Consider the following 17,731-nt stretch of genomic DNA (forward strand, 5'->3'; position numbering starts at 1 on the left):
ATTTAAATCAACAATATTTTAATAGGGAAACCGACAAATTCTATTAAAAAACCGTTCGTAACATATACTTGTAAATAAGCCGGGGTTTGTAACAAAATGAAAATAAAAATATAGACAATAAAATTATAATAATTTCCGATATAGACGTTAATTATTTCTCAAAATATCTGCGAACGTGACCATAAGATATCTCCCCATCTAACCCTTATGATGTAACAATCTAAATGGGTAAATTGTCTTGAGTGTGTCGATATTTTCCTGACAACACAACGAATTATTTCAATGATTGCCTTACTAAGAGCAATTAATTACCTCCCATATTAAACGACAACTTTGTTAAAGGAAAATTAGAAATGTATTCTCATTAATTTATTAATTAATACTTCAGGAAGTACAATGCTTATACAAAGTTTATTAATGTTTGTTTTTTATTAGCAAAACACACTGATGGTTGTTTAATTCAGTAATTAGAGTATTTTATTTTTAACATTAATAAACAAGATGACTATATACGAAAACGAAACAGCTGTTGTTTTATTACATTATTATCCTTTAAAAATAAAACGATACGCCATTAATTGTACTCCTTATTTTTCTTCGATTGTTCTGCTGATTATTTTAAAATCCTCAATTAAATAATAAAAAAATAAAAAATAAAATAAAATAAAATCCTCAATTAAACGGAAAGGAAAAATATGGAATGGTAAAGATAATTACAACACAATAACAGACAAACTCATGGAATAACCTATAACAGCGATCCCACAAAAGACGACCAAGAAACTTGGGCCATACTTAACAATAAAGTAATTCTCAATCTGGAAAAATACAAATACTGCAAAACAACCATCTTTGCCACAACTGCATTAATAAACAGATACATCATTCCAAAAATAATTTTCTCAGCGACATACTCTACAATTCCCAACTCGTTTAATAAACAAACAAACAAGCACATTAGATAATTCATTTTCAAAAACACTATTAGAAACATTAGCCACAAAACTTTAATACAAAACAAATTAAATGGAGGTATAGGGCTACATGACATTTTATAAAGAAACGCTAGCAACATTCCAAGGAAACAAAAGCATTATTGGGGAAGACACACAAAAAATATACGACATCCTAATCAAACAACAAGCGACAACCTTATACACCAGGATTAGTTGGCCCAGGGAACACAATATATATATATATATATATATATATATATATATATATATATATATATATATATATATATATATATATATATATATATATATATATATGTAACTAGTGGAGTTACCAGGGACGATAAGAACGTATTACAGTCTGTCAACTTTGACATGACCAAGGCCAAACTGAGCTGACGCAACAGTGCAGGTGGTCTAATAATCGGATGGTACGACAGAGCTGCGCAATTAATATTCTGATGCAACGATTAGAATCGATTACGAATACGATTACGAATACGATTACGAATACGATTACGAATACGAGGAGATAAAATAGGAAGGAGACAGTTGAGAAGTGGAAGCCGAACTGTAGAGACGTGTTTGGGCAGTGTCAAGTTGGTTACTGAACGGGGTAGACGTATTGTGTTATGTGAGGATAGGAATTATGGACACGTGCATTCTGTTATGTGAGGACTAGTGAGGACAGTGGGGGTCAGTTGGTTCATTGTATTTTTGTGGAACATTGGTGCATTGTTATGTGGAGCATTTCTATTGATTCATGTAATAAAGAGATCAATGTAAACCTGCATTTCCGAGTATCTATATTGTGGTCGATGTTGTGTGCTGGTCAAAGGTAGCACGAGTAAATACACTCGGTAACATTTGGCTCTGTCAGCAGTGAAATCGGTAACATTTGGCACTACAAGCAAATAGACTCGGTAACATTTGGCGTTGTCGAGCAGAAGAATTCAACTAGACCAGCCGCTAGGGCACCCATAGTCAACCTAGTTAATAACTGTGTTTCGTGTGTGTGAATTCGGACATTCAGGAACAGGGAAAAGTATTCTTACATACACGGTAGGAAAGGTCTTTTTTTTTTTTACTCAAAGAATTAAAATTAGAATGTCTACTCTGGACGAGAAGCAGACCCATGTTGTGGTCCTGCCCAGAGAGTCCCACATCAACAAATTTTACGGGGACCGTGATCCAACCTTAACCAACAGGTTCAGTGAAGAGGTCAAAGCTGCCTGGGCCTCGAGATACATGTCACCAGAGGAAAGATTAAGATTGTTGATGGGCAGTATAGGAGAGACGGTTAGGGCAGAGGTCAAATGCCACGATAAAACCATCCAAACAGATCCAGATCAGGTGCTAGATCTAATTATGGAGACCTTTGGGGAGAGACGGTCGGGATCGCAACTGCTATCGGGGTTCGTAGGCTTAAAGCAGAGAATGGCGGAGAGTGTGATGGAATATTCACACCGAATGAACAGGGCCTTTGATGCGGTAAAGGGCAAAACACCCGACATTGATGTGCGCCTGCTGAGGGACCATTTCATCGAGGGGCTAGCAACCCCTATTTTAAGGAGATATTTGAGAGAAGAGGTCTACAAAGACCCACAGTTGACCTTCCTTCAGGTCAGGAACTCAGCGATCCGCAGGTCCGAGGATGAGGACCAATCGAACTGTTCGGTAGACAAAGTCTCTGTGCCGGAACAGAAACAATCCCCACCCACAGGGACCGGCACGATGGAAACCATGATGGCTCAACTGTTGGCCCACCTGGATAAGGTTGACCAACGATTGGAGAGGTTAGAAAGCAGGTCAACAGCAGAGAATCAGGGTAAAAACGGGACAAAACATAGACGGGTTGGACAGCCGCGACCTGCTGGTCCATCACTCCAGTGGACAGCTGACGGTCGACCAATCTGCCTGTCCTGCTCACAACCCGGACATATGGCAAGGTACTGCCAGGGAAACGATCGTCCTCTGTAAGGCAGGGTCAGGCTACAGAGGGGCGAGGTTATGGCCCAAGAAACAAAATGATGGGAGTCTGTCCGGAAATGGTGATTACGATCGGGGACATCGCGGTGAAGGCAATTGTGGATACAGGCTCCCAGGTGACGACAATTACGGAACAATTTTACACCAAATGGATGAAAGGAAAAGACCATAGGTTAAGGTCTGACACATGCATGCGCCTGACGGCAGCTAATGGACTAACCATTCCATACTGTGGTTATTTTCTGGCGGATGTCGTGGTGGCGGGACATAGGTTGAAGCAGGTTGGGGTGTTCGTTACGAAACACAACCTAGAGACAAATGTGTCAAATATACCTTGCCTGTTGGGCATGAATATTATTGGCCAGTTGCCAGAATTTCTTACAAATATTGTCGGATCGACCACACCAGGTCGGGGATCCAAGTTGGCCAGGTTTGCCAAGACCAGAGGAAGGACATCAGTCCCGGCAAACACGGTCAAGGCAATCACATTACAAATTGGTGATAGAAGCGTGAATGGTGATGTGATGATAGAACCATGTGGCGCCGCACTGAGGGCAGGCGTCGTGTTACTGCGGACATACACATCAGCGGAAAATGGACTGGTTCTAGGGTTAGTGGCAAATGTATTGGATGAGGAAATTTTTATACCGCCTAACACTCTGGTAGGAGTACCACAGAACGTCGAGGTACAACGGTCGGCACAGTGCATCGAACTGATCAATACCAGCAGTAATGAAGTAACAATTAGGTCGGTCAATGTGACGGCCGAGGTGAAGAAAGAGGATGGCCGATCATATACATTCCCGGAAACTGAGGACCCAAAATTAAATGAATTACTGAATAAGTACAGGGATATATTTGCCTCGTACGAGGGTGATTTGGGGTACACGGAAGTAATAAAACACCAGATACCCTTACTACAAGACAAGCCTGTGGCGCAACCTTATCGAAGATTACCACCAAGTCACTACTCTGCGGTGAAAGCACACCTGAACGATCTACTAAAAAAGGGAATTATTACAACCAGCACAAGCCCGTATGCGGCACCGATAGTAGTGGTAAAAAAGAAGTCAGGGGAGATAAGACTGTGTTGTGATTACCGGAAATTGAACAATATCACAAGAAGGGATGCATTCCCCTTGCCTCGTATTGATGAATGTCTTGATGCGTTGGGGGGAGCAAGATTTTTTTCTACCTTGGATTTGGCTAGTGGCTAACACCAAGTGGCCATGCACCCCAACGATCAACATAAGACTGCATTTATTTCTCCACTGGGACTGTACGAGTGGACCCGTATGCCGTTTGGTCTAACTAATGCGCCTGCTACATTCCAGCGAGTAATGCAAAGTGCTATGAGTGACTTTCTATTTCAAATAATGTTGGTGTACTTGGATGATATACTAGTTTACTCAAAAACTTGGGAGGACCATCTAGAAAGATTAGAACAAGTGTTTCTCCGTCTTAGAGAGATAGGAGTAAAGCTGAACCCAGACAAATGCGGCTTCGGTCTGAAATCGGTACGTTTTTTGGGTTATGTGATTTCGTCGGATGGCATCGCCACTGACCCAGATAAAATTGCAGCTGTTAAAGAATGGAAACAGCTACAACCACAGTAGAGGTCAGATCATTCTTGGGCTTTGCTTCCTATTATAGAAAATTTGTACCTGGTTTTGCAAAAATTGCCGCACCGTTGCATGACTTGGTAATTAAAATGACAAAGAAACACAGTAAGGAGAAAAAGAAAGGCAAAACACAACTGATAGGTGAATTATGGACTGAGGAATGCCTGAACTTGTTTAAGCTACTGAAAAATGCTTTGACAGAGGCGCCGATATTAGGATACGCAGACTTTGACAAACCATTTCGGCTAGAAATTGACGCCAGCTCTAAAGGTCTGGGAGCTGTACTATCACAACAACAGGAGCAAGGTTTCAGGGTTATTGCGTATGCCAGTCGAGCTCTGAAGGAATCAGAGAAGAACATAACAAATTACAGCGCCATGAAACTAGAACTTTTGACATTAAAATGGGCTGTGACTGAAAAATTCAGGGACTATCTATTAGGTGCTAAATGTGTGGTATACACTGACAATAACCCCCTGAGTCACCTACAGACAGCAAAGTTGGGATCCATCGAACAGCGATGGGCTGCAGAATTGGCACTCTTTGACCTGGAGATAAAATATCGCCCGGGGCGGTCCAATGGCAATGCGGACGCCTTATCAAGGAATCCTTACGAGAGACCGGGCGATGAGGAAGAAACGCTGACAGGAATATGTGAGGTCAGAGCGTCAACAGATATCCCTCACGGGGTGCAAGTGATGCAAAACGGGCAGACTGTGGTGGAGCACACATCCACAGAGCCCCGAAATATGGACATCAGTGATTTTAATTGCCTTAATCGTAAAGAGATAAGAGATGCCCAGAGAACGGATAGCGGGTTACAGCCGCTGTTGAAATACGTCCAGGAACAAAAATTCCCGAGAAGAAGGGAAAGAGAACAGTTTGGTCGGGAAACAAAGAAACTACTGAGTCAGTGGGACCGTCTCAGTATAAAGGATGGTGTTCTCATGCGGAGAATTCATGACCAAATAGACGGGACAATACACCAGGTGGTGGTGCCTGGACAATTACGAGAAGAAGTGCTAAAGTTGGCACATGACAGGGCGGGACACCAGGGTCAGGACAGGACGCACAAAATATTATGACGGCGGTGCTACTGGCCCAATATGGAGATGGAGGTCAAACGCCATTGTGAGGCTTGTGTTAGGTGTCAGCATGCGAAAATGCCAGTTGTCAAAATGAGACAGCCGTCAGGACACCTACTGGCGACAAAACCACTAGAGATTGTGGCTATGGACTTTACGTCGTTGGAGCAATCATCGGATGGGACGGAACATGTGTTGGTGATGACTGACGTATTCACCAAATGGACTGTCGCGGTGCCCACACGAGATCAGACGGCTAAAACAGTGGCAAAGGTCTTAATAGAACATTGGTTCATCAAATATGGCATACCAAGACAATTACACTCTGAACAAGGAAGGGCCTTCGAGTCAGAAGTAATTAACCAACTGTGCAGCCACTACGGGATCAACCAATCTAGAACAACCACATATAATCCTAAAGGAAACGGATAGTGCGAGCGGTTCAACCGCAGCATGCATGATTTGCTGCGTACTCTAGAACCTGAACAGAAAAAACGTTGGCCTGATTTTCTCCCAGAGTTGGTATATCTATACAACTGCACCCCCCATGCCACAACCGGCTTTTCGCCACACATGTTACTGTTCGGACGGGAGGCTCGACTCCCTCTTGACTTGTTCCTAGGAAAAAAGGAAAGTATGACTGGCTCATACACCGCACTGGAATATGTGAATGAACATATGAGACGAATAAGAGAAATGTACAAGGTAGTACAAGGAAGACTAGAACATGAAGCACGGCGAAGAGAACCGCGGGTACAGACAAAAGACCCGCCACTCCAACTAAACGACAAAGTATTACTGCGTAGCCACCCATTAGGCAGAAACAAAATCCACGACCTCTGGGGACAGGAGATATGGCAAGTCGTGGAGACGCCTAAAGTAGCAGGTGGCCCCTTTAAAATAAGACCCACCAATCACACCAAACCGGATCGGTGGGCGAATATTGCTCAATTAAAGAAATATTGGCATAGTCAAGAAGAGCATTTACACACAAAGAAACCTAAGACAATTAGGGAACCGGAAACTACAACGGAAATTCTCATACCCATCCCGGAACCATGTCACCATCAACAGCACAACAGCGATACACAAGTGGAGGATAACGGCAACAAAGAGGATCCCGTTCCTCCCAGAAGCAGAGAGACAGTAGAACAGCAGATAAGTGGTCCGCGGAGAAGTGTGAGAAACAGAAAGAATACGAAATTTTTCGTCAGCAACCATCAATTCTTTCATGGTCGCGCTGGGATGAGAACAGACTGTTCAAAAGCTATCAAAATGAACTGGTGAAGACACCAAACGAAAAAAGGTGAATGTGAATTCTAGAACTGCTTTGTGTCTGAGGAATATGATGTAGACACATTTGATATGTGAAATAGGGATAACTGTCAATCTTTTACGAATGTGACGACATTGACAGTGAGTGGAACAATAAAATTTTTTTTTACGGCAGTGCGTTTGACATTGAAGGAGTGCACCTGCCAAGCGTTGTTTGTGGTTGAAAACACACAAAAAAAGGCGGGGGTGGATGTAACTAGTGGAGTTACCAGGGACGATAAGAACGTATTACAGTCTGTCAACTTTGACATGACCTTGGCCAAACTGGGCTGACGCAACAGTGCAGGTGGTCTAATAATCGGATGGTACGACAGAGCTGCGCAATTAATATTCTGATGCAACGATTAGAATCGATTACGAATACGATTACGAATACGATTACGAATACGATTACGAATACGAGGAGATAAAATAGGAAGGAGACAGTTGAGTGTTTGGGCAGTGTCAAGTTGGTTACTGAACGGGGTAGACGTATTGTGTTATGTGAGGATAGGAATTATGGACACGTGCATTCTGTTATGTGAGGACAGTGGGGGTCAGTTGGTTCATTGTATTTTTGTGGAACATTGGTGCATTGTTATGTGGAGCATTTCTATTGATTCATGTAATAAAGAGATCAATGTAAACCTGCATTTCCGAGTATCTATATTTTGGTCGATGTTGTGTGCTGGTCAAAGGTAGCACGAGTAAATACACTCGGTAACATTTGGCTCTGTCAGCAGTGAAATCGGTAACATTTGGCACTACAAGCAAATAGACTCGGTAACATATATATATATATATATATATATATATATATATATATATATATATATATATATATATATTAGAAACCTACATAATAAACTCTTTACACCAAAAGAAAGGGAATTAGCGTACAGACTGATTTTTAATACAACACCAGTGTTACGAAATACAAAGTCAAATCAAAATGTTAAAATAACTTGTCAAACGTCAAACAAAATATACAAGAAACCGAGAAACACATTCATTTGCTTGTACATTAGTACAGCAAGCAAAGCAAACACTTGAGAAAATATTAAAAACCACCAATCAAACAGCCACAAGAAATAAAGTAATCACACTTAACTTAATTATTGTAATTAACACGACTAGACAAAGAACAGAAGACGAAAACAGACTAGTAGCAAACGGCTATTTATAGATCGACTATGTGGGGGAAATATGAATAAATTCAGATTTTATTTTAAAAAATGCACTAACATCCAGTGGCGGAACTAGAAAAGGAGGGCCACCCCGCAAATACAATTTCTGGGCCCCCATATATATATATATATATATATATATATATATATATATATATATATATATATATATATATATATATATATATATATATATACAAACACAGAATACAAACATTGGATACTCATTTCTGGCCTGATCGGGTTTTGAGAAAAAAAATGTTTTTTTTTTCAATTTAAACAAATTTTACGTCATGTGTGTGAGTACATTAGTCTGTTTTGAATTATTATTTTTAGTTTTTTTTAGCTTATTTAATATGTTTGCCTACCCTCTACGTCTACAGTTTAGCCAGTCAAAAGAATATAAAGCGTGAAAGCTTTGTATGTGTAATGGTTTCTCGTGTTATGTTTATTTTCATTTTTTTTAAAGTTTATATTATTTGTTTTAAATATGTTTCCTTTTTATGCTATGTCATTCTTTAGTATGTTTTTTTTTACAAGTAATAATTAAGAGAAGTAATTGCTTTTTAATTTGTTTAGTACAAATATATCAAAAGGAGCTTATGAGCACCCCTATTTAACTATTTAAAAAAAGGGAAATAAGTCTTGGAAGTGTTTTGAACGTTTGCCTATTTTTCACACTACAGATCAGGCATATATTTTTAGCGCAATTTACATACTAACAATTGCGATTATTATCTCGTTATTTTTTTTACACAACAGCATGTGTTAGCTACTGTATAACATCATTAATGTAGTAGATCTGTTTGTTATTTATAAAAGCTTTTATTCTCAAGTCAAGAATGCAAGAAAATTAATTTTTTTAACTATAAAAAATGTATTATGGTCGGCCATGGGCCCCTAAATGGCGTGGGCCCCCCCGCAATGCGGGGTCTGGCGGCACTGTAGTTCCGCCCCTGCTAACATCGCGGTAAAATGAAAATTTAAGCAAAGCTAAGACAGACTGGGAACTCTCACCTAACAAAACAAAACAAAACAAATTAATCAGCCACAACATGGCGACGCAGCACAACAGCCAGTAACAAGCATGTATGCAGTCATCACACAGATATCGACACCATAGAAAGAAACATCCGACCCTCAAATCTCACAACAACAAACAATCTTGCTGACATCAACAACCAAAAGGAAGAAAGAACCGGAGCAAATATCAAAAGCAGCTTAAGTTAATGTAGGAGACAGCGAGTAAGACAGCGAGTCAGCAGCCACCACCCCGTCCAAAACACCGACTGAAGACCGACTCAACAATTGTCTACTCTGCTTTTGTTTGTTCTTCGTACCACGGGCAAACTTTATGGTTAAGGAACACTTCGACGCCTTAATCTGTCGCATATGCAAACTTACAATAGATACAAACATGCTCAAACATTTTGCAATTAAACACCCACATGACATTTAGATATAAGTGCTCGTATTATGAGGCTACAGACACCGACTTTACCACAAAGAAACAACTAAAAACGCACCTCAAATGCTGGCTCCCAGCGAACGAAGCAGCACACAGCGAAGTTTATTGTAGACAAGACTCAAACAACGAAGTTTATTGTACACAAGACTCAAACAACGAAGCAACATATGTCTACAGAGATGAAGAGGACTAGTCCAACCAAGTCAAACCAACAATATAACAGAGTTTCATCCAGGCCTCTCCTCGGGATAGAGCAGAGCCCCCCCCCCCCGTCCCCGTCCCCCGGAGAAAGTCTACCACCCGCCCGATTGAGATGGAATTTATATTGTAAATAAATACTTTTACTAGTGCCCCCCCCCCCCCCGGAAAAAACCCAATTAAAAAAATATTGTGTGTCATCACGCTGTGGATGTATTTATGTCGCTGAACACATTAAGAACACCAATACAATTGTTTAGAACATGTCAATTTTTATTACGAAGTGCAATTGTACTTTCCACATGAATCTCAATTAATTCTCTTCTTCTCTGTGTCTCACACGAAGCAAGGGTGGCCTGTTAGTCTTTTAGCCCATTAGCCAGATAGCCGCAGAGGTTAAAAGTTGATGACGCTGTGGATCCAGTTCTTGAGCTCGATGACGTCAGCATAGACTCCGGGTTTGCCGGCCACTCCACAGCCCATACCCCAGCTCACAATACCTGGGATGTAAACACATTGGTCAGCACAATCAAAACACTGGAGGGGAGGTAATGCTAGTTAATATACTACAGGGGAGGTAATTAAACTATTTAAAAGCTACAGCGAAGCTAAAAGTCTAAAAATAAAAACTACAGATGGGTTAGTTAAAGTCTAAAAGCAATAGGTAGGGTAGTTAAATTATGGTATTTATTTGGGATAATCAACAACTATGTGGAATATTTTTAAACATATATTCAAGCTCTACGGTAAGGCAGAGGATTTTTTACATTACGAGGCTCTGCACTTGATTTAGAAGGGGCGGGAGAGGTAATAGAAATAGTTCGAGTATAACCTACAGCTAAAAAATATTGTACACTATAAAACAAAACTTTCATTTAGCAAATAGTGTGGGAAATAATTAAATAATATCCAACCCAATTATATCAGCAGTGACTAGCAAAGTTACTTCCCTGTAAAACTCCTTCGATCACCTATGTGTAGCATGTATAAAATAACATAAATCCCTGTTCTGTACATAGGTGTATCTGACAGGGTGTCTTACCTGTGAGTGTCCACCTGTCCTCTCTGTATGTGTAGAGTGGGCCGCCACTATCACCCTGAGACAAGAACAATCACTCATGTTACAATACACAATCACTCATATTACAATACACAATCTATTCTTTTAGAAATTTAAACGATTTTTTTTTTAAATATAAGATTTTAAACAGATTTTCTTCCAGGCATCTCTTCGGAAAAATTCTAACCCCCCCCCCCCCCCCCGAACGAAATGAAATGTATATAGTTTATATAGAAAATATTTACTTTTAACAGTGTCCGCCCCCCCCCCCCTCCCCCCCGAAGAAAGTCTACCGCTCTACCGTTTCTCTTTAGTATAAATATCTGATACTTTTCCTAAAGAGAAAGTTTTATTTGTGTCTCTGTAAAATGTAAGTCACACACCTCAGGTAAAGAATCTATTAGCAATCATTTATTAGCTAGTTACCGTGTATATTTTTAGAAAAAACTAGTAGGTCTTTTTTTTTAAAAACTACTATGAAGAACTCAAGCTCCTGTCGATATGAAAACAAATAAACTTTCGCCTTTTACTAAAGATTTTCAAAAAAAAAAAAAAAAAAAAAATGAATTAATATTGATTATATTTTGTTAGGGTAGGGGGTTGAGGGTGGTGGAGTGCTCTGGGTCCGAGGGTGGGGGTGGGTGTCACTGATCCCCCACCTCGGAGAAATGCTTGAATAGAACTGGACGTGTGACGGTAGTGAGGGTGTGGGTGTGTGGTGAAACATTGACAGTTTTTTAAATAATTCTTTCTGTTTTCTTTCAAAGATAAAAAGAGTGAGGAGAGATAGATGGGGGGGGGGGGGTGCTAGAAAACCAAAATATGGCTGCCTACCCTCACACGCATCCACCCCACCAGTTGGGAGACCCGCACACAACATCCTCATGGTGATGGAGGCGGCGCCGTACCTCTCCTCACAGACAGAGCGGGGCTTGATGGGTTTGTTGACCTGGTGGAGCTTGTACGGGGAGATCCCACCTGCACGGATTAAAAGATTAAAAGCGATTTAGGGTAATGACGTAATCAAACTGACTGGTCGTATTGTACGAATGTTATCTTTATTTTAAGGTCGGACCCTAACGGACCCTAACCCTAGCCCTGACCACAACACACAGGACCAACAACTGACATAGAACATGTTGACTCTGCGGGTAACCTTGATCCTGGCCCTAACCCGTCTCTTGATCCTAACTACGATTTTGATCGTTGCGGCCTTTGCCCTAACCAGTGTTTCTTTCAGACTTTTTTTTATCTAGGGGGGGGGGGACTACATTAATTTTCCGGTGTTGGGAGGGGACACGTAAAAGTAAATATTTTCTATAAAAATTATATATCTTTACGGGGGAGTTGGGCTGTATACGTTCTTCGAGGGGCACTACCATCCCCCACCCCAAAGAAATGCCTGAAAAAAACACTGGCCTTAGCTCCTGTGTCCAACCTAACCCTTCAAGTCATTCTAATCCCTCAAACAAAACTATCGACAAAGCATTGTTGTCATGAGAACCAGCAGCAAAGTCTTGCCCGCCGATGATTACTTGCGTGTGACTTCACATTACTAGGTCTAGATCCAAATCTTTTTCCTTAGTTTGAGTAGTTACTATACACACTCTATCGTTTTTTTTTCTATCGTTCCAGACCACAACAGCGATATAAAAATAATCGATTAGGACTGTTTGTATATCGATTAAAGTAACTTGAACTTACCCTGGTTAATGTAACTTGAACTTACCCACATTTAGAGATCCCCCAACCAGCCAAAAAGGATTTTTTCCTCATCCTTCCAGCAATCATTAGGGATATCAAAACCACTAAATAGGACTGTTGGTACACTGACTTAAGTTACTTGAACTTACCCAAGTCAGCCACAATGGCATGTTCCCCATCATTCCAGTTGCTCACATTATTGACGGTTTGCCTATTAGTTTAAGTACCTTGAACCTACCCTCGTTTAGAGATCCCCATCCAGCGACAATAGCCGGCTCCATATCGTTCCAGCCCTCATTGGGGATACACACGGCAGAGATGTAGTTGTTGGTGGGCAGGGGCGTGGCCACTTTAAAGATGGCGATGTCGTAATCCAGCGTCCATTCGTTGTACTGGCTGGAAGGTGGCAAAATACAGAAATCGTAAACATGCACGTGAGTGTAACTGACGCAAACATGTAGTCAATGAAAGCAAGCTTATTTCGTCATGCCTCTAGCCCCCCACCCTCCCCCACCCTCCCCCCCCCCCCCCCAAATGTGTACTCACCTGTGAACAGCTAAGGTGAAGAAGGTGATGATGACCCTGTGTGGCTCGGTAGACGCGGCCCTATCGTGGATGCCGCAGTGGGCTGTGTAGCGACTGGCTCGCTGGTCGCTGGAAACACAAACAGCAGCTCAAGCACACACGGCTTTGGACAGTGGCGTGGACAGAGATTCTTTTAGGCATCTAGACCCCCCTCCCCACACACCAAATCATATCAAGTGTGCCCCCCACACTCCTAAAGCTTTAAGCGACCTCTACCCGCAAAAAAAACGTCTGAAAAAAACCTGGCCGTAGATAGGATTTTAACATGGAGAATAAAAGGGGGGGGGGGGGAGGAGGGAGTCAAAAAAATGTGCCCATATAATTATATATATATATATATAATTTATGAATTTATTTATATACAAATAACTATAATATCCCTTCATATGCCTAGGTCACAGAAACAGGTGGACTCCACTTCACTTGCCCCATAGACCGTCAGGTTCGAAAAGGGAGCTTTATTTTACAAATACCTATACATTCCATAACGTTTTGCAGAGTGTAAGAAGATCTTAAACTGAGGGTGACACGAGCTTGCCGTGGCCAATATCTGTAACTTAAGACAGCACAATGTTTTAGAAGTCTATAGGGGAGTTCTAGCCCCACAACTCCTCCTCTGCAAACGCCCCTGCTTATGGATCACCTGAAATTTTCTTTACCCCCCTGCATGTGACGACTTACGTGATACAGGAGGCCGCAGTGATCAGGTAATATTCTTCGTCCAGACTCTTGACCAGCGTGGACCCGCAGATGTGGTCGTTGGGGGAGGCTGAGAGACGCAGACTGCACTGTAAGACAAAAGTTCAGGAGTTGAGTTATTTATACGCACTGTAAAATATAAGCTAAATTCCTAACATTGACATAGTTGAAATACACTAAAGCAACGTTCAATATCGTGATTTTCATAGCCTCAACTGTCTCTGACAATGAGGTTATGACGAGTTTTTTTAATTTTGTTTGTAGTATTTCAGAACATAGTATAGCAGTAGTAGGCCTATTTAGAGGTAGTGCGCTAGATTGCTAACCCAAAAAGTCTCGAGTTCGAATTCGGGTTCAAATCAATTGAACATCCAGCTCCGATGTGCACCTAACTCACTTTAGGGAAAGTAAAGGCGGCTGGGGATATTGCTGACGACACTATCCCTTCATATGCCGAGGTCACAGAAACATGTAAACTCTACTTCACGTGCCCCATGGATTATCAGGTTCAAAAAGAGAACTTTAGACTTATTAGCTTTATATTTTTAGGAGTGGGATTGAGGAATGGGTGGCAACGAAAGGCCACGCCCACATAAATAAAAATAACCGAGATTTTAATGGATAGCCAAGCCTACATAGATTTTTAAAAATTATCAGAGTTTGAATGGTAATGCCTGTATAAATAAATAAAAATATAGTCACGCCCAAGTAGATAAAAATTTTATCAGAGTTTGAATGGTAATTCCTGTATAAATAAATAAATGAATAGTCACGCCTACGTAAATACAATTTTTTATCGGAGTTTGAATGACAATGTCTGTATAAAGAAACACAGCAGAGCTTACAATGGACGGCCACGAGTAGGGCACGGACTCACGACCTCCCACAATCCTCGTCGTAAGCTCCGAGGCTCCATTCCCTACGATCAAAGGTCGCTGGCCACATCCTGGGGCGTCGATTTTATCGTAACGGCTGAAACAGATTTTAACAGGCAAGGTACACCCGTGGTAATAGAAACAGATTTTAAAAACAAAAACAAAAATTAACAAAACAAAACCAAATTACTTGCTTATTTGAATACGCGGGGCATATATATATATATATATATATATATATATATATATATATATATATATATATATATATATATATATATATATATATATATATATATATATATTTATATATATATATATATTTATTTATAAATTACCAACGAAGACCAACAGGAAATCAGCTGAATGCTTGGATCAACTGTATGATACAGACAATCAGAGTTTCTTTCAAGTATTTCTTTGGAGGGGCACCCCCCCCCCTCCCCCTTTAACAAAATAAAATATATACAATTTATACACAAAATGTATACTTGAGTGTCCGCACTGAATTAAAGTCCGCCCCCCCCCCCCTCTCCACCTCCCAAAAGTTTCAAGTGCACCCCCCCCTACGGAGAAAAATATCTGAAAGAAACACTACAGCCAGTACACAACAGTTACCCGCCCCCCCCCCCCCCCCCATATCTTACCTTCTCGTCTCTCTCAACAGGTCATTAATACGTGGCGGCAGAGCACTGACTGAAATACAGGGGGGATAAACAAAGATAAATCACGTGGAAAATGTGAGGATATAGATGTAAGGGACTGTGAAGTATACATTACATGTAGATCCTTCAAACTTTAAGTCCTTTACAGTATTACTGTAAAATCCGTTGTTAAAAAAAGAAAAAGAAAAACCTACATTACAGGTTGATTTTGCTTTTGGAAGTTGATTCATAAAGTATCTTTTTATGTTTCTGCGTTTGAGTAGGTATTATCTGCAGTGGCGTAGCGAGGTCGGGTGTCACCGGGTGCGGCACTTATTGGTGTCACCCCCCAGAGGCGCAGCGACCCTTCCCGTGGAAAAATTTTCGTTTTGCACCCCCCCCCCCCCTCAAGTTTTTCTCTATATATTTTGTTATTTTTTGCGTTGGTGTCACCCCCCTAAATGGTGTCACCCGGTGCGGTCCGCACCCCGCGCCCCCCCCCCCCTCGCTACGCCTCTGATTATCTGAAAACGGACATGTCTCTTTCAATACATTTTAACCTATCTTCGGTTGTTTGTCTTATAGGATTGGTGGTTAATTATGATTTTAAGAAGGTATATTTGTGATTTTATTACACTTTCCATAAGGGTGGAGGGGGGGGGGGGTCCAAGCTAACTAAAACCTCCTGCCTACGCCACTGGTGATTATAAATTGTGATGTTCACTCCACTGATTGTAAAACTTGTATTCAATTTATTTATTTCAATCTATTCAATAACGGTAACAACAGTAGGCACGAAGTATAGTATACTGAAGCCTGACTAACGGTTGCGTAGATCTAAGCTATGTTGTCAGTGAAGATCACGTGACTCAATAAGTCTCCACCCCCTGGGGTCTAGCCACTAACGCCCCTACCCACCCTTTATCTGATAACCAGACGACGACAACCCTGAACCCACACAGTCACGTGACAATAACGACACGAACACACCACAAAGTCTGGTACTCACCAATTCACGTAACAATAAGGACACGAACCCACCTCACTATCTCTGGTATTCACCAATTCACTTGACAATAACGACACGAACCCACCACAATATCTGGTACACATTCATACACGTGACAATATCGACACGAACCCACCACAATATCTGGTACTCACCAAGTTACGTGACAATAACGACAAGAACACACCACACTATCTGTTACTCACCAATTCGCATGACAATAACGACACGAACCCACCACAATATATGGTACTCACCAATTCACGTGATAATAACGACACGAACCCATCACAATATCTGTTACTCACCAATTCACGTGACAATATCGACACGAACCCACCACAATATCTGGTACTCACCAAATCACGTGACAATAACGACACGAACCCACTACAATATCGTGTACTTACCTGTAGCAAGAAGCAACAAAGAAACCACCAAAGGACCCATAGTTACTGGATCACTCCAAGTTCCCTTCAGTTCTGCGAGTTCTTTCAAACTACTTCTACTTTATCTTAACCCTCGGTGTTCGAACTTAGAGTATTAATTGAACGTAATGAAGTTTTTTTTTTCAAACTCAACACATCATAGCTGAGATAAGAAACGAACCAATTAGCATTAAACCTGTTGAAAACGTGAACTGCATTATTTTTCTAATCTAAAAGATAAGTATTTTAAGTGTGAGAAGAAGGCATTTGTCTCTCGATTTGAAAGCGCTGTTTAACACATCATAAAAGTAGGTATAGAGGTTATCGGACATATTTTTAAACGCAAGCATGCAACATAAAGTTATGTATTGAGACTATTTAATGTGCAAGTCTCTCTGTGTAAACTTATTGAACTTGATGACTCCTCATATTTTGATCGGATTCTCTAACCTTATTGTACGCCAAACTACTAAACCAGTTCACATGAACTCCACAAAGAACAGACCAACTGGAAGCAACATTATTAGTGAATCAGCTAAGCTAATCAATAGGCCCTAATTGATTCGTATTACGACCATGGATTCGCACAACAAACAAATCTTGAAGACCTGATTAAGAACACACTATAGAACAGTGGTTCTTAACCTTTTTGGAGGTACAAAACCCCAAAGCTAACTGTCGAGAAAATCATGAAATGTTGCTTTGTTCCTTTTGAATTAAAATAATGTGATCACAGTTTTACGCGATTTGGCAAAATGGAAGGGGGGGGGGGGGAAACACCAAGTGTCGGTTTATATTATATATATATATATATATATATATATATATATATATATATATACTAGCCGTCCCGGCCAGGCCCTGCTCTGGCTTCTGTGAAAAACCTTTCTGTTAAAGACCATTACCTG

General features: G+C 40.8%; 1 protein-coding gene across 1 annotated transcript; it reads right to left on the reverse strand.

Moving 5' to 3' along the window:
• Nucleotides 1-10,070: 10,070 nt before the first annotated feature.
• On the reverse strand, nt 10,071-16,978 carry LOC131949514 (trypsin alpha-3). The gene is made up of 9 exons (XM_059311406.1): nt 16,806-16,978; nt 15,390-15,438; nt 14,713-14,839; nt 13,850-13,956; nt 13,130-13,237; nt 12,822-12,979; nt 11,707-11,857; nt 10,862-10,908; nt 10,071-10,319 (listed from the first exon to the last, which is right to left on the reverse strand). Exons 1-9 carry the CDS (start codon nt 16,843-16,845, stop codon nt 10,216-10,218), a joined length of 891 nt encoding a protein of 296 aa, XP_059167389.1. The 5' UTR covers nt 16,846-16,978; the 3' UTR covers nt 10,071-10,215.
• Nucleotides 16,979-17,731: the final 753 nt, after the last annotated feature.

This window comes from Physella acuta, unplaced genomic scaffold (assembly GCF_028476545.2).
Source record: "Physella acuta isolate Inbredline_101_S28 unplaced genomic scaffold, ASM2847654v3 ptg000699l, whole genome shotgun sequence".
In the NCBI taxonomy this organism is placed as follows: domain Eukaryota; kingdom Metazoa; phylum Mollusca; class Gastropoda; family Physidae; genus Physella; species Physella acuta.

Bases quoted from the DNA above. Each gene is read 5' to 3' on its own strand.
- LOC131949514 (XM_059311406.1), bottom strand. From the start codon at position 16,845: ATGGGTCCTTTGGTGGTTTCTTTGTTGCTTCTTGCTACAG. The intron at 14,840-15,389 runs GTAAGATATGGG...AATCTGTTTCAG, and splicing joins CTGTTGAGAGAGACGAGAAG to CCGTTACGATAAAATCGACG. The intron at 10,909-11,706 runs GCCATATTTTGG...TCAGGGTGATAG, and splicing joins GATGCGTGTGAGGGTAGGCA to TGGCGGCCCACTCTACACAT.